At 41.3% G+C, this 25,674-nt stretch overlaps 2 protein-coding genes across 9 annotated transcripts in view; one reads left to right on the top strand and one right to left on the bottom strand.

Annotated features, from left to right (window-relative positions):
* Positions 1-16,397, bottom strand: part of dcaf6 (ddb1 and cul4 associated factor 6) — a 146,279-nt gene extending 129,882 nt beyond the window's left edge. For all 8 annotated transcript variants that reach the window (XR_010964413.1, XM_067992918.1, XM_067992917.1 and 5 more), the window contains exon 1: positions 16,094-16,397. Coding sequence is in view for 7 of the 8 variants with exons in the window: in XM_067992918.1 (XP_067849019.1) it covers positions 16,094-16,181 (88 nt within the window). In the remaining variant the exon portion in view is untranslated. The remainder of the gene's footprint in view (positions 1-16,093) is intronic.
* A 312-nt stretch (positions 16,398-16,709) lies between these two features.
* The window catches only part of mpc2b (mitochondrial pyruvate carrier 2b), a 32,725-nt gene continuing 23,760 nt past the window's right edge, over positions 16,710-25,674 (top strand). The window contains exons 1-2 of the mRNA XM_067992921.1: positions 16,710-17,001; positions 23,639-23,679. Coding sequence (XP_067849022.1) covers positions 16,902-17,001; positions 23,639-23,679 — 141 coding nt within the window. The 5' untranslated portion in view covers positions 16,710-16,901. The remainder of the gene's footprint in view (positions 17,002-23,638; positions 23,680-25,674) is intronic.

Below are 25,674 nucleotides of genomic sequence, written 5' to 3' on the forward strand. Positions count from 1 at the left end.
ATAAAAGCCAACATTCTGTTGGCCTTCTTGATCACCTGCTGCACCTGCATACTAACTTTTTGATTTTCTTGCACTAGGACCCCCCCAGATCCCTTTGTACTGCAGTACTTTCCAGTTTCTCGCCATTAAGATAATAACTTGCTCTCTGATTTTTCCTGCCAACGTGCATAACCTCACATTTTCCAATATTGTATTGCATCTGCCAAATCTCCGCCCACTCACCCAGCCTGTCTATATCCCCTTGTAAGTTTTTTATGTCCTCCTCACTCTCTACTTTCCCTCCTATCTTTGTATCATCTGCAAACTTTGATATGTTACACTCGGTCCTCTCCTCCAAATCGTTAATATAGATTGTAAAGAGTTGGGGACCCAGCACCGACCCCTGCAGAACACCACTGGCTACTGGTTGCCAGTCCAAGAATGAACCATTTATCCCAACACTCTGCTTCCTGTTAGATAACCAATCCTCCACCCATGCCAGAATATTACCCCCAATCCAGTGATTCTTTATCTTGAGCAATAATCTTTTATGTGGCACCTTGTCGAATGCCTTCTGGAAGTCTAAATACACTACGTCCACTGGTTCCCCTTTATCCACCCTGTACGTTATGTCCTCAGAGAACTCAAGCAAATTTGTCAGACATGACTTCCCCTTCATAAAGCCATGCTGACTTTGTCCTATTAAATTATGTTTATCCAAATGTTCCGCTACTGTCTCCTTAATAATAGATTCCAAAATTTTACCCACCACAGATGTTAGGCTAACTGGTCTATAATTTCCAGCCTTCTGCCTACTACCCTTTTTAAATAAGGGTGTTACATTAGCAGTTTTCCAATCTGCCGGGACCTTTGCCGAGTCCAGAGAATTTTGGAAAATTATTACCAAAGCATCCACAATCCCGACTGCCACTTCCCTCAAGACCCTAGGATGTAAGCCATCAGGTCCAGGGGATTTATCCGCCTTGAGTCCCATTAATTTACTGAGTACCAATTCCTTAGTGGTTTTAATCGTATTTAGCTCCTCCCCCCCTAGAGCCCCCTGTTTGTTCAGTGTTGGGATATTCTTAGTGTCCCCTACCGTAAAGACTGAAACAAAATATTTGTTCAGCATTTTTGCCATCTCCATGTTTCCCACCATTAATTTCCCGGTCTGATCCTCTAAGTGACCTACGTTTGCCTTAGCCACCCTTTTTCTTTTTATATAACTGTAGAAACTCTTGCTATCTGTTTTTATATTTTTTGCTAATTTATTTTCATAATCTATCTTCCCTTTCTTAATCAATCCTTTAGTTACTTTTTGCTGTCTTTTGAAGACTTCCCAATCTTCTATCCTCCCACTAAGTTTGGCTACCTTATATGTCCTTGTTTTTAGTCGGATACTATCCTTGATTTCTTTACTTAGCCACGGATGGCTGTCATTTCTTTTACACCCTTTTTTCCTCAGTGGAATATTTTTTTTTTGAAAGTTGTAAAATAACTCCTTAAATGAACACCACTGTTCATGTACCGTCTTACCCTTTAATCTATTTTCCCAGTCCACTTTAATCAATTCCGCTCTCATACCATCATAGTCTCCTTTATTCAAGCTCAGTACGCTTGTTTGAGAACCAACCTTCTCACTCTCTAATTGGATATGGAATGTAACCATGTTATGGTCACTCATTCCAAGGGGATCCTTAACTAGGACATTATTAATTAATCCTGGCTCATTACACAGGACCAGGTCCAAGGTTGCTTGCCCCCTTGTAGGATCAGTTACATACTGAAGAAATCCATCCCTAATACACTCAATAAACTCTTCCTCAAGGCTGCCCTGCCCAATTTGATTTGTCCAGTTAATATGATAGTTAAAATCCCCCATGATTATAGCTGTTCCCTTATTACATGCCCCGACTATTTCCTGATTAATACTTCTTCCAGCAGAGTTGCAACTATTAGGAGGCCTATATACTACGCCCAGGAGTGTTTTTTTCCCCTTATTATTCCTTATCTCTACCCAAACTGTTTCATTATCCTGATCCTTTGTCCCAATATAATTTCTCTGTATTACAGTGATTCCTTCCCTTATTAACATAGCCACCCCACCTCCCCTTCCTTCCTGCCTGTCCTTCCTGATTGTTAAATACCCTGGCATATTTAATTCCCAGTCGTTGTCACCCTGCAGCCATGTTTCTGTAATGGCCACAAGATCATACCCATACGTAGTTATTTGTGCCGTTAACTCGTCCATTTTGTTACGAATGCTACGTGCATTCAGATAAAGAACTTTCAAATATGTTTTGTGACACTTAGTTCCTGTTTTTTCCTTTTTTAACACTTTACCTTTTACTCCATACCTTCTGTCCCTTCCTGACACGCTTTCCTCTGTCTCCCTGCTCAGGTTCCCAATCCCCTGCCACAGCTTTGATGCTGGGTTAATCGCCTTACGCCTTCTAGTTTTTATTTTATCTGTCGTGCCTAAAGTACACTTTCTTTCCGCTGCTCTACGCTTTTCCCTTTCACTTGTTCTTGAACAACTGTTTGTACTATTTGTATTGTAGATTTCCCCTGGGTCTTCCCCTCTCTTGCTGCTCTCAACTTTATTCCCTTCTGACTCCCCGCTCAGGTTCCCATCCCCCTGCCACTCTAGTTTAAACCTTCCCCAACAGCACGAGCAAACACCCCCGCAAGGACATTGGTCCCGGTCCTGCTCGGGTGTAACCCGTCATGCTTGTACAGGTCCCACCTTCCCCAGAACCGGTCCCAATGTCCCAGGAATCTAAATCCCTCCCTCCTACACCATCCCTGCAGCCACGCATTCATCCTGTCTATTCTCCTGTTCCTATACTCACTAGCACATGGCACCGATAGTAATCCTGAGATCACTACCTTTGAAGTCCTGCTTTTTAATTTATCTCCTAACTCCTTAAATTCACCTTTTTTCACCCCATCCCTTTTTTTACCTATGTCGTTGGTACCAATATGGACCACGACTACTGGCTGTTCACCCTCCCCCTCCTGCTCTGAATTGCAAAAAGTCATATAAGCTGTAGCCTACAGTTATAAAAATAATGGGATTAAAAGCTAGCATTGGTCTTCCAGATAGTTACTAAGTAACTAGTTACTTGGTAAGTTTCAAAACTTTAATATAGAGTGCCAGCAAAATGCAAGTAACATTCACTATTTTGCTACTCAGTTAGTGTATTTGAATTCCAAGCACCCTTTGCCAGTATCAAGCACTCCAGGGTTAAGTATAGCACAGAAAAGTACTGCAAAGTAAAGCTCCCTCAAGTCTGCCCCAGCAATGTACCTCAGTCCCAAACTCAGAACACCATCACCCCCTACTGCATCAGTGTTACATCCTTGGCCTCTCTGAGCACGATGCCGATTAGTGCCAAATTAGGGTCAGTTTTGGCCCGTATCCACTAGAAACTGGATTAATGCAGCACAAACTCATTTCATAGAGGACCCTTACAGCCAATAGACAGAGAAAGTCTTTCATCCTATCATTCTGAGCTGGATTTCAATTTGGGTCCTGGATATGAAAGGCCAGCTTCAACCCATTGTGCCACTAAGTTCTCCAGGTTGCAAGGTTTTTGGACAACCAGTAGTTCAATTAGACGAGAATGTTCTCTCAGATTTGTAGAGGATACCAAACTAAAAGGGACAATGGATTTGGTGAAGGCAACTCAGAAATTACTATAAATTGGGCAAAATAAATTAAGTGGGCAGCATAATGGCAGATGAAATTTAATGCACACAATACTGCACACATAGAAAGGAAAATGGATGAAACATGTACTCTATGAATGGTGTTGAAATAACTAAGGATGAAGCTGCAAGAGACCTATGTATCTTAGTAGACTCAATGCTCAACATACCCAACCACTGCAGAACAGCAATCAACAAAGCAAACAGAATGCTGAACGATATTGCCAAACAGTAGGGTACAAGTCAGAGAAAGTCATGCTCAAATTATATACTTCTCTGGTCAGACCACATTTTGGTTATTGTGTCCAGTTCTAATCAGCAAGACATGGGAGAGAGATTCAAGTGCTGAAGGCAGTGCAGAGGAGAGCCACATGTCTGATCTTTTGTTTGAGAGGTCTGAGTTATGAGGTAAAACTGGAGAAACTTGGGCTTTTTGGTTTTGAAAGAAGGCATCTGAGAGGTGATCTTATTGAGGTATATAAAATAGAAAATGGCATGGAGAAAGTAAAACTGGATATTTACTTCTAACTAAATTACAAGAGTAGGACAAGGGACCCAGATTCAAATTAGTAAGAGTCAAATTTAGGACTGATATCAAGAAGTTCCTATTCATACAAAGCATGATCGGTACATAGAATGGAGAGTATTGGAGGCAAAAACCCTGGAATAATTTAAGAAACAACTGGGTACCACCATGGGGGGAACTTTAGGATCTTACTAGATGGATAAACCAAGATAGGCCAAATAGCCTTCCTTATTCACAAATTGTGATTTTGTGATTTCCTTTTATTCGAATTGTAGCTGGCCAAGGCTCTGGGATTTTTAAAATGGAAGCTACGGCTGTGTTTCTTTCCTTTCTTGAGTGGTTGCAGCAATGTGAATATACATCTCTGTCTGGAAGTAGTGTAGTACTTATTAATGGCAAATCTAAACTAGTTTCTGTAAACTGGTTTCTAGAAGGCCATTCTATTGCTTTTGTGAAGGGTGGGACAAATGCACAGACTGTCTACAGTGTATGTGCTGGCTTCAGAGGCAAATTAGCTCTATTTACATTAATTACTTGCACAAAGACTTTTATCAGCTGCTCGTCTTTCGCTAAGTCAGATCTAGTATATTTCCAGATCACTGTGGCAAGACAGATCTCCGTGAATGCAAAGGAATTCACTTACTTAAAAATTCAAAGGTACATTTTAAAGGATTAAGACTCTCAAAGCTATTTATGTTGAATTCAGGAAACAGTTGAAAGCTAAGTACTCTATCTGCTGATATAACTTGCTTATACATCTTTTTTCACCCCTGAAGGTAATGAAGCAAGCTCCATGAGACCATGGTAATTCATGTGGAACAAGCAGGAGACCATGGCAAGCCATGAAGAGAAATCTGTTCTATAGCCAGTATAACTCAAAATAGAAAGCATAGATAGTTCGCTGCAAGGCACAGTACATCCCATTCCTTCATAAGGTTACATTTTGGTTCATAAGAGACACTGGCCTATTTATGGAAGATGCCTTTTGTAGTGTTCACGAGCAAGGAGTGTTGGGAAATAACCTGAATTCTAACCTCATTTCAATCATTCAACTCCGTATTTATAATACTACTTGAGTATCTACTATCACACCAATGACAGGAAGTCAGAAGTAATAGTGCTTTATAAGGAAGTGGGCGTGGTGTGGTGTTGATGATGGTAAGTGAGAGAATATGGCGTTTTGCAAAGTAGTATTGGTTATGTGATGATTTAGGAGGTGACGCAAGTACTTTAGGAGATTAGGTAATTGAGGTGTAATCCAAGGTAGTGAGTAATTTGGAGAGTAATGAGTAGCTGGCAAAGGAAATAACATAATTTTTAGGTGAGGGGGACAGAATAGTTGAGGTGGAGTACACAGTAGTAACGAGGTTGAGAGGTTAGTGAATAGTTGAAGGCGTAGGGAGTACTTGGGGGATAGGGAAAAACTAAGGTGGATGGTGTGGGATACTCTAAATTGGGGTTGGAGAAATCTCTAATTGCAGAGACTGTAGTTAGCATGTGAGGAGTGGGTAGGGAGTATGGGTACAATGAGTAGTTGAGGAGATTTGTAGTGAGTAGTGGGTGTAAAGCAAGCTGATAGAGAGCGAGAAGATTGGATGGTGGGTAGTGGGCATTGGGGGAAAAGAATTGTTTGGCAATAAATAGTGAGCAGACAATAGGTATCTTTGGTGGTAGTGAGCATCAAGGGCAGTGGGTATTGGAAAATCGAGGAATTTGTGGAGGTAGAGAATTTTGGATCAGACTTATGAAAGTATTGCAGATTGAAATAAATATAAATGAAGAGTAGAGTTGGAAGGAGGAATAGGTATGGAGAAGCAGGGAGGGAGAGCAGTAGGCAGAGCTACAGAGGAGCAGAGATATTGGGGTGCAAGTGGACAGCCCAAATTTCCTTTAACCAGACCCTAATAATTTAATTAATAAATTTGGAGGTGCATCGCTCCCCCAAAAGTTAGATTCCACTAACTCAGAGCACATTAATTTAATTCATTAACCTGCCGCTGACCCATTCTCTGCAAAGCCTGTTTTCATCAATTTACTTAATTTCATCATAGAATCATACAGCACACGAGGACGCCATACAGCCCATCGTGCCTGTGCCGACTCTTTGATTAAAAATAATTTATTAATTTGTGGGTCATTTATTCAACATAATTTATTTATTAATTCCCAGCCAGACTGCTGTCCCAGAAGTACAATTTGATGTATTGAGGCCATATTTCTTTATCCAAACCCCATTTACTTAATTATAAATGGGGTCTGTCCAATTGCAGAAATTGAGGTTCCTTATTTATCTATTTCATTAATTTGCATCTGTCCCACTGCCCCGAAAGTCAGATTTATATATTTAATTAATTCCTAGCTGGCCCATTGCTTCAAAGCCTGAATCATGTCATGAAGCTGTATTTATTTCATTCACAATTGCTTTTTTCCCCCAAAGCTCAAATTCATCTGTTCAGGGCAGATTTGTTCGATTAATTTGTGGCTAGCCCCAAAAGTTCCATTAATTTTTTAAAATTCAAAAGATGTATATAAAATGCTTTAAACTTGGCAGCAGGAGAGCTGGTTGTAGAAAATGCTGGGTGACAGAGTTTTATAGGCACAGTAGAGCCACTTAAAAGGCAAATATAATGGTACGGCAGTTTAGCATTACCCATTAAAAGTAATATAAGCAGATGCTGCTAAGTACCACAAAGCTTGACAAAACTGTGAAATAGGAAGAAAGTGCAGCAACAGGAAGTGCATTAAGTCACAACACACAAACACAAAAATACATATACATTTTATTATACATAAATAAAATCAGTCTATTTCATACGTTAATATGACATTCCTGAAAAGGTGAAGGGAATTCTAGGGGGATGGTTATCATTTGGGCTTGCTCTCAACTCTCTTATTTGTGTTCACAGCCCTGTGCAGTTTCCATGGGCTAACCCATGCCTCCCATGATCCGAAACTGGTACCCTTATGCATGTTGTCAAATAGAATTGCGTGTCAGAGGATTAAGAATTATCCTTTTACCGCAATCTTTTGAACTGGAGGTTACACAGGCTGCTCACCATACACTCCTGGCAACTCCGAAAACACCATTCTATCAGATTCTATTGTTCAGGCTAAAACTAGTCAATTTTATTTACTAAAGATTCATAATTACACAGAAGCAAAAGGAATACAGACAATTGTCAGCCATGCAATATTTGACTTACTTTAAACTGTCTCAAAAAAATAAAGTGTGAAATTTTAGGGCCTTTCAGAGTCTTTTAATTGAGACTTTGATGAATTTAATGTGTGTCTGCTTCTTCACACTACAGAGTCCTAGATCACCACTATGACATGAAAACACATTGTCAATTTTATCTTTCAGGCAGATAAAGTGTAACCCTGTAGACTTTCAGTATTTGATGAGTTTTCGATTATCTCCGACACCTGACAGATATCAAATAACTTGGCTGTCCTCAAACAGATAGGGTGTCACCAACATGGGCTGCAAACTCACATGCATTAACATCTCAAAACCATGAGACTGAAAGCACTGGCAATTGACAACATTTTCATGGACCAACTGGAAATCTCCCCAGAAACCTACAGCTACCCACGGACAGGTTTGTTATTGGCTCACTTCCCCCATTTAAATATAGAGAATTTCATGGTTTAAATTAAGACGGGCTCTGGTAGTATCACAGGGAGTAGTTTTTAATCAAAGTACTCCCCCATTTTATAGAAGGAAAATATTTTACATAAAATTTTGACATAATTATGCAATTAATATGAACATGTTAAAGTAACGGATAGAGGTATGTGATACGAAGAAGTATGTCTGCCTATATAGTGAACAATCATTTCTAGGTTAGGATATCCATCACTTTATCATCCATTAATTCTGGAAGAGCTTTGAACAATTCAAATAAATTTCTATGGCACAACCACCATGTGATAAACCAATGTAGGTTCGGAAATATTTGTTATGCACTTGAACATCTTCCTTGATAACAGGTTTCAATATTCACTTCCAATATAACTATCAATCTAACCTTCCAATTGATGCTCTGTCATGCTGCTGACTTTTCAGTTAGAATAAGTTTCTATGGCTAAAAGGGGAAAATTATCACACTGCAAGTAGCACGTACACGTTTCATAAGTCTGAAATCATAAATTTTGCATTTCATTTGTCTTGATTTAATCACGTTAGGTCTTTAACGCCTCACATTATATAAGTATAACAAATGAACTATATGACATATATCTCCATCATACAATTTAAGACAATAAACTCATGTTTAACAACTTATGGTTATTCTGTGTAATTCAAAATAAATGATTCCAAACACTTATTCAGTATTGTTAATGACAAAATAAAAACAGCAAATGCTGGAGAAGCTCAGCAAGTAAGGCAGCATCTGTGGTTTCTTTCTCCACAGATGCTGCCTCATTTGCTGAACTTCTCCAGCATTTTCTGTTTTTATTTCAGATTTCCAGCATCCGTAGTATTTTGCTTTTGATTTATTGTTAATGACACCATTTTCTTCAGTAAACAGCATATGAAGCGATTGCTCTTCATTTTCACAAAATTAAGTTTCTCTACGTGAAGTATAAATAACTTACATTTGTATAGCACGTTTAACATAATAAAGTGCCCTATGGAGCTTCAATTAGAAGAGATACAGACCAAGCAGTAGAGAATTTAGGAGTTGACTGAAGGCACAGGTTAGAAGGAAGGTTTTAAGGTTTTCTGATGGCAGGGAAGGTAAAAGCAAACAAGTTTAGGGAAGGAGTCCCAGTGGGTGGGACCAAAACAGCTGAAAGCTCTTCCACCAAGTGAGGAACATTGAGAAAGGGGGATGCACAGGATCCTAAAGTCAGAGGAGTGTAGATTGTGGACTGGGACTTCGGGCAGAAGGAAATTAGCAACATGGGAACGGGAGTAGGCCATTTAGCCCCTCGAGCCTATTCCACCATTCAAGGAAGATCATGGCTGATCTGTGACCTAGCTCCGCATACCCGCTTTAGCCCCATATCCCTGATACCTTCGGTTGACAAAAGTCTATCAATCTCAGATTTAAAATTAACAATTGAGCTAGCATCAACTCCCATTTGCAGAAGAGATTTCCAAACTTCTAGCATCCTTTGCATTTCGAAGTGTTTCCTAATTTTACTCCTGAAAGTCCTGACTCTAATTTTTAGGCAATGTCCCCTAGTCCTAGACTCCCCAAACAGCAGAAATAGTTTCTCTCTCTATCTACCCCAATGGTTCCCCTTAATATCTTGAAAACTTTGATCAAATCACCCCTGAATCTAAATTCTAGGCAATACAACCTTAGTTAGTGTAATCTTTCAAACTAGGTGGGAAGCTTGTCCAAAACTCCACCACCCACATTCTGTCCTACATTAAGTTTCACTCACCCATCGTCCCTGGCTTCGGTAAGCTCCACTTAAGGGATCTGTAAATGAGGACAAGGATTTTGGATTTGGTGTTTTGGGATCCAGTGGAGATCAGCAAGGACAGAGCTGATGAGTGAGCGGAGTTAATGTGGGATAGTATATGAGTGTAAAGTTTTCGACAATTTGGAGTTTGTATAGGGAGGAGTTTGGAAGGCCAAAAAGGAGTGCATTTGAGAAGTCTCGGGGGCAACAAAAGCACGAGTAAGAGTTTCAGCAGCTTTTGGAGGGAGATAGATAGGGGTGAAGGCAGAGATAGAAATATGCTTTCATGGTGATGGATAAACCAGCATCTGGTTCAGCCTTAGTGAGTTTCTGCTGGGAACCAAAGAATAGCTTTGGTCTTTCCAGAATTCAGGCTCATCTACGCATAACGTCAAGATAGGCAACCTGACAACACAAAGATGATTGTGGAATCGAGGCTTGTGGTGAAGAGCTGGAGTTGGATGTTGTTGACATACATATGGAAATTAGGGGGAATCTTATGGTCTCAACCTGCATATATTGGCTAGATTGCTATGTTGATGGATTTAGGTTACACTGGAATGCTTTAAAGGAATATTCCTTTGGTCCACAGTTGCATGATTGGTTTATGATCAAATGTAAAACCCCAGATGATTTTTTTAAAAACTGGAAATCATTAACCAAGGTAATTCCAGGTTTCAGCTGCAGATGGGCTGAGGCAGGTGCAAAGATGGGCAACGTCATGGAGGTGGAAGTAGGCAAGCTTTCTGATGGAGAGGATATAGGTCGGAAGCTCAGCTCATGGTCACGTGGCACGTTGCAAACAATCTGGTTCAATCTGAGACAGTGGCCAGTGAGGGTGATGGAATCGGTGGCAAGAGTACGGAGTCTGTGGCAGGGCCCTAAGACGATTGCTGGAGGAAATTGTAGCTCAACGAAGACTGGATATCGGACAAGCAGCCAGACAGGATAGGGGCAGTGGAGGAATCAAGAGGTGGTGGAGAGGTAGAGCTGGGTGTTATCAGCATACATGTGCTCTTTTGACCTTCTAAACTTCTGATCACCCAACTTCCCTTCCTGGCATCCATGCTGGCTGACACTGTAATTGGTTTGCTCTCCCCACGTACTATGCCCTTCCTTTTCAAAACCACCATCCTCATACCCCCTTCAAAAAGTTCACAACATTCTCTGTGATCGTGGTACATTATCCTTCCTCAACTTCTGTGCAGCCTTTGACATGGTTGACCACATCATCCTCCTCAACAACTCTCCTCTGTTGTCTAGATCAGTAGGACTGCCTCACTTGGTTCCACTCTATCCGATCAAAGCCAGAGCATGTCCAGCAATATCTTCTCTTCTCCTCCCTCCCCTTCACCGTTATCTTTGGAGTCCATAAGGATCTATCCTATTCCCCTTCTCTTCCTAATCCTCATGTTATCCCATGGTAACATCATCCATAGACGTGGGATAAGCTTCCACATGTAAGCTAATGACACCCAGTTCCACCTCTTCACCACCCCTCAAAGATTCCTCCACTGCCTGAGTTGTCACACTGCTTGTATGGCATCCAGTTTTGGATGAACTGTAATTTCCTCCAGCTAAACACCGGGAAGACCAAAGCTATGGTCTTTGCCCCCCGCCACGAACTCCATATCCTTGCCACCAATCCACCCTCCTGCTAGGCCACAGTCTCAAGCTGACCAGACCGTTTGGAAATCCAGCAGCTTATTCAACCACAAGCTGAGCTTCCGACCGCTCACAAAGGCCGCCTACTTACATCTCCAGAACATCCCCAACCTCTGCCCCTACATCAGCCCATCTGTCTCTTAAACCTACATCCATACCTTTGTCATCTTCAGTGTTGACTATGCCAATGCTCTCCTGGCCTGCCTTCCATCCTCCACTCTCCATCTCATCCAAAAGTCTGCTGCCCATATCCTACCCCGCACCACATCATGCACACCCATAATCCCTGTCCTCGCCAACCTACATTGGCTCCCAGTCCCTCAACACCTCAAATTTAAAATTTTCAACCTCACATTTAAATCCCATCATGGCCTCACCCCTCCCTATCTCTAACCTCCTTCAGCCCTACAATCCCAAACTCGAACACTCCGCTTCTCTGACTTATATAGAATTATATACAGACTACAGCACAGAAACAGGCCATTCAGCACAAATGGTTTATGCCGGCTTTTATGCTGCACATGAGCCTCCTCCCACCACTCTTCATCTAACCCCATCAGCATATCCTTCTCTAGCATTTTGTGGATCTCCTCCCCTCTTCACCACATTACAACACTCAAGAAGCTCAACACCATCCAGGACAAAGCAGCCCACTTGATTGGCACCCCATTCACCACCCTAAACATTCACACCCTTCACCACCAGCTCACCGTGGCTGCAGTGTGTACCATCTACAGGATGCATTGCAGCATCTCGCCAAGGCTTCTTCGACAACACCTCCCAAACCCGCGACCTCTACTACCTAGAAGGACAAGGGCAGCAGGCACATGGGAACAACACCACCTGCACGTTCCCCTCCAAGTCACACACCATCCCGACTTGGAAATATATCGCCGTCCCTTCATTGTCACTGGGTCAAAATCCTGGAACTCCCTACCTAACAGCACTGTGGGAGAACCTTCATCACATGGACTGCAGCCCACCACCACCTTCTCAAGGGCAATCAGGGATGGGCAATAGCGACGCCCACATCCCATGAACGAATAATTTAAAAAAAATTGTCAGCTGCCTTTGCTTCATGCTCTGGAATTCCCTCCCTAAACCCCTCTGCCTCTCCACCTCCCTCCTTGAATCCCACCCCTTTTGGTCACCCCTCCAAATATCTCTGGCTAAGGGTCCATCTTTTGAGTACACCTTTGAAGCATTTTCAGATGTTTTCTATGTTAAAGGCACTATAAAAATATAAGTTGTTGTTCTGATGACAGGCTGGTTGGTTGTCAAGTACACAGATTTAACTTTGAACATTTTGATATGTTTATAATGAGACCATGCACTTATGAACATAAGAAATAGGAGCAGGAGAAGGCCATACAGCCCTTGAGCCTGCTCCGCCATTCAATCAGGTCATGGCTGATCTTCGACCTCAACTCCACTTTCCTGCCCAATCCCCATATCCCTTGATTTCTTTAGAGTCCAAAAATCTATCGATCTCAGCCTCGAATATACTCAACAACTGAGCATCCACTGCCCTCTGGGATAGAGAATTCCAAAGATTCACAACCCTCTGAGTGAAGAAATTCCTCCTCATCTCAGTCCTAAATGGTAGACCCCTTATCCTGAGACTATGCCCCCTAATTATAGATTCTCCTGCCAGGGGAAACAGCCTCTCAGCCTCTACCCTGTCAAGCCCTCTCAGAATCTTATATGTTTCAATGAGATCAGCTCTCATTCTTCTAAACTCCAGACAATATAGGTCCATTGTACTCAATCTCTCCTCATAGGACAAACCTCTCATCCCAGGAATCAATCTAGTGAACCTTTGTTGCACCCCCTCTAAGGCAAGTATATCCTTCCTTAGGGAAGGAGACCAAAACTGTACACAGTACTCTAGGTGTGGTCTCACCAAAGCCCTGTACAATTGCAGCAAGACTTCCTTACTCTTGTACTCCAACCCCCTTGCAATAAAGGCCAACATACCATTTGCCTTCCTAATTGCTTGCCGTACCTGTATGATAACTTTTTGTGTTTCATGTACAAGGACACCCAAATCCCTCTGAACACCAATATTTAAAAAATATTCAGTTTTTCTATTCTTCGTACCAAAGTGAATAACCTCACTTTTCGCCCCCTGCCATCTTCTTGTTTGTCTCCCTTTTCAGGCTCTTTGGGCTCAATTTTAAAAGGAAAGAATGGGTGGGTTGGGGACAGGGGGGCATTTAAAATTGCCACCATTTCAGACCCACCCCCAACCCGCCCATTTCCGGTTTTCACGGGGGCGGAACAAGGGGACGCATCCAGGAGGCGGGTTGGGCCTTAAAACCTTTCAAGGAGGTTTCAGGCCTCCATTTTTAGCTAATTCCCCATTTCAACCCCGGGGAGCCAGGATTCCCGGGCCTTCTGTTTTACGCCTCGTGAATTAAGCGAAAAGGCCCGAGACTGCAGGTAAGTGCCGAGAAAGGCACAGCTCGTGGGCCCAGAGGGGCAGAAATGCTTCCCCCAAGCCCAACAAGCCTACCTGCACCAACCACCACCCCCCTGATCCTCTGACCCCGATCCTCCCCCTCAACGATCGTGGACCCCCGTAATGTCCCCCGATCCCGCTCGCCCCCGTGACTGACACCCAATCCCATCCCCCATGACTCACGATCCTTGTGCCCACCCGTGCCCCTTGCCCACCCATGGTCCCCCCCACCCCATGCTAACAAAGGCAGATGTCCTCTCCCTGTCTGGTCGCCTGTCCGACTGAGACCAGCCTGTCAATCAGCCAGTCAGTTGGATGGGAAACTGACAAAAAAATGTCCTTATATCAAAATCGTACGGACATCTAGGACACCCGTACTAATGGGTTTCCCGACCTCAAATTCCCGGCTCCTTTTGAAAATTGAGCCCCTTGTGTCCTCTTCACAGCTTACTTTCCCACCTAGCTTTGTATCGTCAGCAAACTTGGATGCATTATACTTGTCCCTTCATTGAAGTCATCAATATAGATTGTAAATAGCTGAGGACCAAGCACTGATCCTTGCAGCACCCCACTAGTTACAACCTGCCCATCTGAAAATGACCTGTTTATTCCTACTCTCTGTTTTCTGTCCATTAACCAATCCTCCATCCATGCTAATATATTACCCCCAACCTCTTGAGCACTTATCTTGTGCAACAACCTTTTGTGTGGCATCTTATCGAGTGCCTTTTGAAAATCCAAATGTACTACATCCACTGGTTCCCCTTTATCTACCCCTGCTAGTTACATCCTCAAAAAAACTCCAGTAGATTTGTGAAACACAATTTCCCTTTCATAAAACCATGTTGCCTCTGCCTAATCATATTATGATTTTCTAAGTGCTCCGTTACTACGTCCTTAATAATAGATTCCAGCATTTTCCCGATTGCTGATGTCAGGCTAACTGGCCTGTAGTTCCCTGTTTCTTTCCTCTCCTTTCTTGAATAGCAGAGTTACATTTGCTACCTTCTAATCCACTGGGACTGTTCTAGAATCTAGGGAATTCTGGAAAATCAAAATCAATGCATCCACTATCTTTGCAGCTGCCTCTTTTAGAACCCTATGGTGTAGGCTATCAGGTCCAGGGTATTTGTCAGCTTTAAGTCCAATTCATTTCTCCAGTACTTTTTCTTTACTAATATTAATTACTTTAAGTAAGTAACTGCAAGGTTTTTTAAGACTAGTTGGGATAAGTGACTATGATGACTGTATTTGAGATCGAGCCTTTTAAAAATTCTGTATACACAGAACTTGTTGATTGATTTGATTTATTTGCCAAAATGAAAAATATAAACATACTTAATAACTGAATTTAAAGTTAAATGAAGTTTCTCTCAATTATTCAAAGTTGTACTTTATGTAAAATACAAAATGGAGAATCATAAAAAAATAATTTTCTATTTTTATTTCATTCAAGAAACTCATAGGCAACAGGATAATCACGTGATGAGAAGGTGAAGCAGGAATGGTCATTAACTTGGGTAATGGTCAAGAAAAGGGCAGATAATAATCCATAACTTGGCAATTTGAAGAATGGGCACAACTACATGATAAAAGCCTTCATTCCCAGAATGAGCTTAATTGCCACATTTTCGTTATATTCCTATACACCTACTTATTGTCATAATAAATATTCAAAGATGCCCTAGCCTAGAAGATTGTTTTTCTGGAAGTCAAATGCTTCATTTTGGAAACGCTGTCATCTGGCTATTATTACGTCAATAGCTTAGCAACAGCCTTTGGTGGTGTGTATTAAACTGAATTATTTTATTTTCTTAGACTTATATTTGCAATTTTAAAGTTTTAAAGGGAAAGTTTAAAAAAAACTTTTGTGAAACTACTAAACCAAGGTATCGGTGAAAAATAAGACACTATTTCCCACCACTAGAAAAACACACAATGCACATTCAACGTTACGTTACGTATATCCTGTTGTCAACTATTATGCTTGCACATTTTTATTTATCTCAAGAACAATCGCAGCCTATGCCTTTTCTAGTTTTAAATAAAATTTACTCCCGAAGAAGTGTATTCGACACAAGTAGAAATATTTACCCAATCACCAGGACTATCACCCCCCCCGGGAAGAAAAATATTAAGTGCATTTTAAAAAATACTTATTGAGGGTATTTCTATCTCCAAAAATGGAAACATAATTCAGGTTAAGAAATATACGCAATCAATCCATTTTATAAAACGCAATTACTAAACTCTACAAATGCAGGGGACAGACAGGTGCTGGTGTCTGGAGGGCGGTTGAGCTGGAGCTCAGCAGCCAGTCAACCACTTCTTACCTAAATAGGACAAGCGAATTAATCGGGGATCCTCCAGCCCCAGCGAGCGCTTCCTCACATCCCAAACCAGGTTTGTGGGACGTGACATCCTGCCTTCCTGCCGCTTCTCCAGTTATAAAAAATATATTAATCGGTTCGAACGTCCGTCATTGTCCACTCGACAGACACAAATGTAGAAGTTATAAATACAAATAAACAACCCCCGACCGAACCAGCCAGAAGTCCTTTCACATCGTTATTATTATAGTGATCGCCGTCATGTTAGCTCTAAGCGAATCGTTGCACGTCTGTCTGTCAGCGATAGGCCTGTCAACCCGAAAACATCGCGAGATTACGTTCAAACAGCCGGCGAGAATGCGACGGGGTAGAAGGCGGGGCCAACGCCCCTCTCTGCGCTTCAATCTAACTTGGTTCAAACAGAATGATTGACGTCCTCATTAACCAATCGCATTAGCGGAGACTGCGGACCGTGTTGGCAGCGACCCAAGTAAAGCGTCGATCGGCGGCCTTGGAGATGGACGTGTAGGGGGCGGGTTATAAGTGACTAGCGAGGTAGGCTGCTCTCTTCCTAACGTTACCAGGGCCCAGTGCGCCATTTGGCTCCTCCCCTCCGCCGGAGGTCGCTGAGCTGCGTGTCATTTCGACGTCACCTATTTGGTTCAGGGATGTAAAGGACAAAGTTGTAGGACGAAGTGCAGGATATTGGTGGCGAGTCGGGCTCTTAAATACTGCCGCTTTGGTTTATTTATATTATCGGACAGATACGCACTATTGTTTATTTGCCGGTTGTCAGTTATAATAGTGAAATATGGCGGTGTCCGGTCTGAGAGCGAATTATCACAGAGTGATGGACAAGATTGGATTAATGCTTCCTCCCAAAATGCGGCCGTTTTATGATCACCCGGCAGGTAAAGGTTTTGATGCTGCGACCGGCGCGGACAGACATCGTGGCTGCTTTATACGTTTCTGCTCATAAGCTGCAGAATAGACTGGCGCTGTCAGTGCCAGCCTGCTGCTAGCAGTTGTGTGAATCTTTGGAATTCTCTACCTCAGAGGGCTGTGGATACTTAATCATTGAGTATATTCAAGACTGAGAGGGATAGATTTTTGGACACTAAGGGAATCAAGGGATATGGGGATAGGACGGGAAAGTGGAGTTGAGGTAGAAGATCAGCCATGATCTGATTGAATGGTGGAGCAGGGGCCGTATGGCCTACTCCTGCTCCTATTATGTTCTTATGTGTGTGGCGGCAGTGCTGCTGCGGAGGTACAGCCGGTGTGAAATATTTACTGAGCACTTTCTGTGTTGTTTACTAGAATGTGATTGAGAAATAAACAATGAGATCTGCTGCACGAAGACAAATAGCAAACCTTGTAATGAAAGATTTAAATATGTTTTGATGCGCAGCATTTTGTCACTGGCCGGGGCCTGACAGCTGCTACTATAACAAATGATGTAGTTTTGTGTAAAGTAAAGACAAAGATAGGTTTAAATGGTTGTTGGAGAGAAGATCGACTACTCAAAGACTTTGTCATTTTCATCTTTCCGGTGAATTAAGTATTGTGAGGTGGACATTGATATTTCACTGTTTTAGCAAAGCTAATCAATTCCTAACTTTTTTTTAAATGAATGCCTGGTTATGGTAGAAATGTAACTCAGATGAGGTGGAGCTAAAACAATTCCCACTTCACACTGGTAAGTTATGGAATCTGTCAGTTTGTGTGGGCGATCAACTTGGTTAGTTTCGGAATGCTGTTGATTTGAGTTTTGTCCTTCAAGCTTTATCTTTAGAAATACAGGTCACTGTTAAGATTGAAGACATATTGTCTATGTAGGTGCATTTACTTCTAAATGTTAAAGCAAATTTACCTTTTAAATTTCCAGATATGATTTTTAAAAAATGATGATAAACTTAACTTTGATCTGGTTTTTCACCTCTCCCAGGGTTTTCACATGGCAGTGATGCTTAAGCCTCCGTTGTAAATAGAAAATTAACTTGCATATCCACTTGAGTGTTGAAGTGCCGTGACCCACTAGCCAGTAAAGTGGTCTTGTGACAGCTGGCCTGTATAGATTTACCCCAACCATTGTTTAGTGGCAAAAAAAGTAAATAGTGCCAAACACGTGCATATTTGTAACTTCAACAATATCTTGCATTAGTATAAAATGGATGGTTTGTATAGGAGAGGGGCTGGGAGGCAGCTTCAGGAAACCAAGTTAGAACATATAGATGTTGTAAGTCACTTCTGATCCTGTTTTTATTTGCAAACTTGGTTGTGCTTCAGCAAAAATACTGAAAGATAGAATAACAGAACCCACTAGCCTCCCCCATCCTAACAGCTGAATTTTAAAAAAATTCCCATCAGCCCAGAGCAACATTTTTCAAAACGCCCATCAGCCTCTGCCCCTCGAAGGCAACATTTCCACTCTTCTCTCTCTCTCTTTTTCCCCCCTACTTCCTCTTTTTTTTCTCTCTCACTCTCTCCCCTTCCCCCTCCAATTGCATGGTTTGGAATCAAGCCACATTTCTCTGGAAAGTTTGCCCAGAGACTTCTGCTCTCTGTTGGTTTTGACAGCAGCTCAATCCTCATATCGTGTTCCTTGTGCTTGTTTCTTTTGGAGAAGAGCGCATAGTGATTTTTCCAGGGTTTATCAGAATTCATCATTGGCTTGCCCATTGCTTCAGGTCATCCAGGTATCTTTGAAGCTTTTCTGATGCTATTTTTTGAGTTCATGTGACTATATACAGATCATATTACAATGAATAGTTAATCTTTTACTCGGCTGTACTTTTTTTTTTCTTAGCAATGTACCCCACTCCTTTCCTTAAGGAAGTAACTCTGTCCTTAAGTGCTCCACTCAAGTTCCCATTCTTCATCTGAGCATATATACAGATTTTGTTTGGACTGGAGGGATGCAGACAGTTTTGTTCACCAGGGTCATTGCTTTAAATAGATGTAAATGATTTGGACTTGGGTATAGGGGGCACAATATCAAAATTTGCAGATGGCACAAAAATATGGAGCTTGGGTAACCGTGAATAATAATGTAAGCAACTTGAGGAGGATGCAGACGGATTAGTAAATTAGGCAGATAGGTAGCGGTTAGGCTACAGTTAGAATATTGAGTTTGGCTTTGTACCAAATACTTTAGGAAAGGGTGCGGAAGAGAATGACTAAGATTATACTTTGGAATAGAAGCTTTAGTTATCAAGATAGTCTAGAGAGTCTAGGGCTCTTTTCATTAGAACAGACAAGTTTAAGAGGAGGTCTGACAGGTATTCAAAATTGAGGGGCTTTGCGAGGTAAATCGGGTGGAAACTATTTCCTCTGGTCCGTGAGCTGGTGACTAAAGAGCATAAATTTACAATCATCACCAAAAGAACAAAGGGAGAAGTTAGAAAAAATGCTTTTACATAGATGGTTGTTAGGACCTGGAATGCCCTACCAGAAACAGTGGTGGAAGAAATCCATAATAGCTTCTAAAAGAGAAGTGGATAAATATTTGGAAAAGGATATAGAGTAAGGCCAGGGGAATGGGAGTAAACGGATTACTCTTTTGGAGAGCCAGCACAAGGGTCTGAATGGCCTCCTGTGCTGTAAATTTCAACGATTCTACAGTGACTGATGGTGGCTATTTGACCACAGAAGAGGACATCACCATCAAACCCAATCTTGTCCTTTCCCAACAATCATGCGTGTTAATTGATCCAAGGTTATTGCATAATAATTGGGAGCAGAAATCCTTACCAGTTTTACCTTGCCTATCCCAGATTGCTGGGACCAATTGTGACACCCCTACTGCTGCCCTAGCTAATTCAGTAGAGACTGGGCATCAAACCAGAAACCTTCTGGTTCATGCGGCTAAACTACTCATTGGGTAATTTTGCTGATCCATGGTAGAAGGTCGGTTAATTATCATGTTATATATTGCAGAGAATAAGACATTGAATTCAATAAATCTGGTAATTTGTGGGCTAGCACAAGAATTCATTACTGAGAAACAGAAGGGGGGCTAAGGGAGCTTGAAGTGTTGGTCTTAAAAATATTTTTTTGGAAGAAAAGCCTTAAATACAAAAACATTCAAATATGATTTAAAAGGGACTAGTTATCATGTAATAGTGTTTAGAGAAGTGTCTCATTAGACTTGACCTTATCCTAAGAAATGATATATGGCTGTCCTCCATCCCAACCAAAATTTGCCAAACACTATTTTCATTGCTATGGTTCTTTTTTTAAAAAAGTAATGTTTTAACTACTATAGCCCACCTTTTACTTGTTTGTTGCATAAATTGCAGCTGTGGTGTGATCGTCATAGTTTTGTCTCCTTCTTGTTGAACGTCCCTTTTAAAAAAGAACTGGGAAAACAAATTTGTGAAAGAATTATTTCTAATCTGTTACAAAACAGAATCATAACGTTAGACTGATTTGCATTTTATTATTTCATTTAACAATGAATTTACAGATGGCTTTACAATGGGATAAGCTATAGCAATCTTCTCTGCAGTTGTTGCGTAACTACAGCAAGGTATTGTGGGTTTTTTGTTCTGAATGCCCTTGGCAATTCTTCTGATTTCTTGCGCAACTAATGCACAATTACGTTTGTGTAACCAGTACCACAAAGCTGTATTTATTAAAGTTCCATGTATTTTTTTTTAAATATAAAAGTGTAAATCCTGAACCTATTTAAAATCCTGAACCTATTTAAAAACAAATCAGTGAATTAAAACCTTTTAATAGTTATGATGAACTATAAAAGAAAAACTTGCTCAACAAGAAATGCTTTGCAGTGGGCCTACCTTTTTAGTACTAGATTGGTGTGGCTGTTACCAGTTTACAGACGTGTGACACAGATGAAGCTACAGATTTTCAGTTTCTGCTGAAATAACAGGTTACTAAATAAACTACACTTTACAGCAAATATACCTACATAAAGTTGTTTGCACTTAAAATATCAATTGACTCAAAAAAGAGACTATAGGCAATAAAAAGACTAATCCTTTGGGTTTGTTTTTGAGCATGCACACTGCTGGTGCTGCAAAAATCAAGTTGGCAAAATCATCACAGAGGCTGATTATTCTTAGTAAAATCGGTTTCTGCTTCTTTGACCACAAAACTAAAATGTTTCCACATTTTTATTCTGTTTTCATCTACAGTCATCACAGCGTCACTGCTATGCACAGCTCAGATGATTTTGCCATGTAAATTCAATTCTTTGGAAGTATTTTAAATATGGTAATTTTTTCAGACTGTAGTCAACAAATTCATTATTAAACTAAGGATTATTGAAGTACATTTTCCTTAAACCTCACAAATATATTATTGCATTAATGTCAATTAATATAATACCCCTGATAGTACTATGAGTTTATTCAATGAGTATCTGAGCTATACAGGTCAAGAAGTTCTCAGGATTGATCCCTGATCTGTGCAGTTAGCTGATTTAGCTACAACCTAGGACTCTGGTTAGGGAAGGAAAATTTGGCCAGGGTTTCCACTTCTGATTGCTTTCCAGCAACCCTTGCTTAAAGTCTTTGTGTATGGATATCAGGTGGGGATGGGTTTGGGCACGACAATGATTCACGTGTGGAAGAATAGTCTGCCCCGACACGCTGTCTAGACTTGCACATCAATGATGGATACTTGAGCAAGGCATCAGAGGACAGTCAGTACCCATGGAGGCGTACCCTGACAAGCAGTCAATGCCTTCAGGAATGTAGGGGAGAAAATTAGCTAGGGGAGCAGAAATGCCAATTAATATTTGAATATCTTGCAGCATAATCAGTTATATTTTCATTTCTTTTCCCCACATTTCCGTGTGTGAATTACTAAATTGTTTGCGGTTGATCAAAATATATCACTCAATTAAACTTGATTAATCCTTGAGGATAGACATCATGGGCATGATTTTGACTCTGAGCCGGGAAGGGGGCAGTGGGGGGTCAAATTGTGGACGGGAAACCCAGAAGTACGTGTTTCCCGGACGTCCTTATGATTTTGACATAAGGACGTCTTTTTTTTGTCAGTTTGCCGGCCTGAGTGATAGGCTGGTCTCAGTCGGACGGGAGACCAGCCAGATAGCGGACGTGTTCAGGTAAGTCTTTGTTTGAATGGATTGGGAGGCGAGGGGGGGGCGCCATGGGTTGGCACGGGGGTTGTGGGGGGGAGGGATGGGGGGGGGGTGTCTGGATCGGGGTCATCGTGGGGGTCCGCGATTGTTGGGAGGTAGGGGGTCATTGCTGGGGTCTGCGATCGTTGAGGAGGATCGGGGGCAGGGATCCGCAATCGTTGGGTGGGGGGGTCGGATTCGGAGATCGGGGTGGGGGGAGTTGGAGATCGTTGGGGGTTTGCTGCAGGTATGCTTGTTGGGCCTGGGGGAAGCACTTCTTCTCCTATGGGCCCACAAACTGTGCCAGAAAGGCATCTACCTGTTAGCCTCGGGCCTTCTCGCCTCCTTTCACGTAACGTGAAAGAGAAGGCCCGGGATTACCGCCCCCCCCCCCCCCCCCCCCCCCCCGGGGTTGAAATCAGAAACTGGAAAAATGGAGGCCCGCAGCCTCCTTGAAAGATTTTAATGCCCGACCCGTCTCCTGGGAGCAGGTTGGTCACCTGCCCCTCATCCCACCTCGGTGAAAACTGGATATGGGTAGGTTGGGAGCAGGTCCGAAGTGGTTACGATTTTGAATGCCCCTGTGCTCCCAAACCACCCATTTTTCCCTTTTAAAATCATGCCCCATGTATCAATACATTGGAGGTGAATTTCCACAGGGTTTGCTCACTTGTCCGCTGTAACGTTGGCAGAAGACCGAAAAAGTGCGTAAACAACCATGGTGTCCACCATGACACTTGCTGCTGCATTTCAAATTGCAGCTGAATATTTCCCACTCTCTCTTGTCCTTCCCAGCAGAGAAGTCGAAGCATGTTGCTTGATTTTTTTTGTCTGGCACAAGGATGTTGCACAAGATGATTAAGAATAATAGGATTAAAGATCCTGTATTTTAAAAATACTGGATTTTTTTCAGGACCCTCACTCTAATAGTAAAATGTTTAAGGTTGTTTACTGAAATTAGTGTACATTACTGTTATCAATCATTTGATTACCCCTGTGAAGAATAAGTCATGATACAATACTTAAATCTATTGCAATAAGTGGATCCCTGAAAAAAGTTCTCCCAAGGAATGTTCCAACTAGCTAACTTTTAAAAATCTTTTGTGTGAACTTTTCTGTCTGGTTCCTCCTAAACTCTCTATGTTTTCTAAAAGCTCTGTCCTTCCTGAATCCTCGTTGTGTTGAACTTAGAGCTCTGCACCATTTTCTAATCTAATTCATCCTTAGCAGCTATTTGTATCCTTGAGACTTCTCAGCCTTCTACAATGCAAAGGCTTTTAAAACCCTTCACTTAACTGTTAATTTACCTTAACTTCCCTCCTACTCTTTCAATCTATAGTGTCCTATACTATTGGCCTTTATTCAAACAAGTCAAGAATTTTATTAAATTGCATCCTGAAAATGTAAACCTTTAATGACTTCTATCTTGTTTCTAGGTCCTCGCACGGTGTTTTTCTGGGCACCACTTATGAAATGGGTGAGTATACCATGTTACAACAAACTCAAAGGTTTAGCAAATCAGCACAATGCCATTACCATTTAAAGAATTTGGTATAGATATAATTATATACATAGACAAATAAAATGACAGGTTTATTCTGGTTATACATATGTGAATAAAAGTGCTCAGAAAGTCGATATTCATTTTATGCCAACCAGCAAGTATGCCTCCGAAAGGAGTTATTCAACAGTACACATCTACAGTGTACAATTACTATGATATACTGGCTCAGAATTTCCTGCAACGGCAAGATCGGTAATGCACACTATATAAATTTTGCTGTTTTGCGCACCAAACTCGCCTTTGCTAATGTAATCCAAAGTTTCCTGGTATTATTAGACTATGCCGCAACGAGCATAGTGGTGAATATAAGTGGCGAAGCCAATGTACCTATCGATCCCACTGCTAACGGTGAGATTTCTCTGTCTTGGTTGTAATATTTAATTACACTTTATCTTGGTGACAACTTTTCTACTGAATTTAAACAAGTCTTGCCAATTCAATAAGGCTAATGGAATGCTGGCTTTATATCTAGAGGACTGGAGTACAAGGAGGCAGAAGTTATGCTGCAGTTATACAAAACCCTGGTTAGACCGCACCTGGAGTACTGTGAGCAGTTCTGGGCACCGCACCTTCGGAAGGACATATTGGCCTTGGAGGGAGTGCAGCGTAGGTTTACTCGAATGATACCCGGACTTCAAGGATTAAGTTACAAGGAGAGATTACACAAATTGGGGTTGTATTCTCTAGAGTTTCGAAGGTTAAGGGGTGATCTGATCGAAGTTTATAAGATATTAAGGGGAACGGATAGGGTGGATAGAGAGAAACTATTTCCACTGGTTGGGGATTCTAGGAGTAGGGGCACAGTCTAAAAATTAGAGCCAGACCTTTCAGGAGCGAGATTAGAAAACATTTCTACACACAAAGGGTGGTAGAAGTTTGGAACTCTCTTCCGCAAATGGCACTTGATACTAGCTCAATTGCTAAATTTAAATCTGAGATAGATAGCTTTTTGGCAACCAAAGGTATTAAGGGATATGGGCCAAAGGCAGGTATATGGAGCTAGATCACAGATCAGCCATGATCTTATCAAATGGCGGAGCAGGCACGAGGGGCTGAATGGCCTACTCCTGTTCCTATGTTTCCTATGTTCCTATGTAAAACATAGGAATTGGCTTATCCAGATTTGGATAAAGTTTCAAATGCTCTGTTTCTGTAAAACAAATACCAAATACAGTTATATGGAAAAGGTGAATACTGTTAAAATTGTGATGGAAAATTTAAGAAAATATGTAGATTACTTAATTTGAACAGATGTTTTTATGTCTTCCTTGCTTTATCTTGAAAAGTGAACAAATTAGAAATTAACAGAATTTTATAGGTGACAAATTTGGCGATTTCTATCTGTCATTTGTGAAGAGATGCTGAATGTCCACAAACCTAGTGCCCCAATAGCGTGTGGCACACTTGCTGGTTGGCATAAAATGGATAGCGACTTTCTGAGCACTTTTATTCACGTATGTATAATCCGAATAAACCTGCCATTTTATTTGTCTATGTATATAATTATATCTATACCAAATTCTTTAAATGGTAATGGCAATATAATTATTTTGAACTAATACAGATGTTGTGTCCAGTGACTAATAGTACTCTTGGGCAGTGTTTCTATCTTTTGTACATTTAACACTTGCATAAAACAATTATTGTGCAAGTGACCTTTTTTTTTAAAGCTGTGTTAATTAAGCTTGATTGGTGCCTGCAAGGGGATTCCATCTATTACAGAAACCAATTTCAGGACACTTGCATTAATTGTGATCATATTAAGGTCTCATTAGATAGACGAGGAAAACATTCAGTTACCCCAATTCTTATTACAATGAGAATGATTACAATGTCAAATAATTTCCATTTTACTTCCCATGAAATATAAGCCTACACTAGTGCAGTTATGTAAAACATTAGAACTGA

The sequence above is a fragment of the Heptranchias perlo genome, chromosome 11 (assembly GCF_035084215.1).
Source record: "Heptranchias perlo isolate sHepPer1 chromosome 11, sHepPer1.hap1, whole genome shotgun sequence".
Classification (NCBI taxonomy): domain Eukaryota; kingdom Metazoa; phylum Chordata; class Chondrichthyes; order Hexanchiformes; family Hexanchidae; genus Heptranchias; species Heptranchias perlo.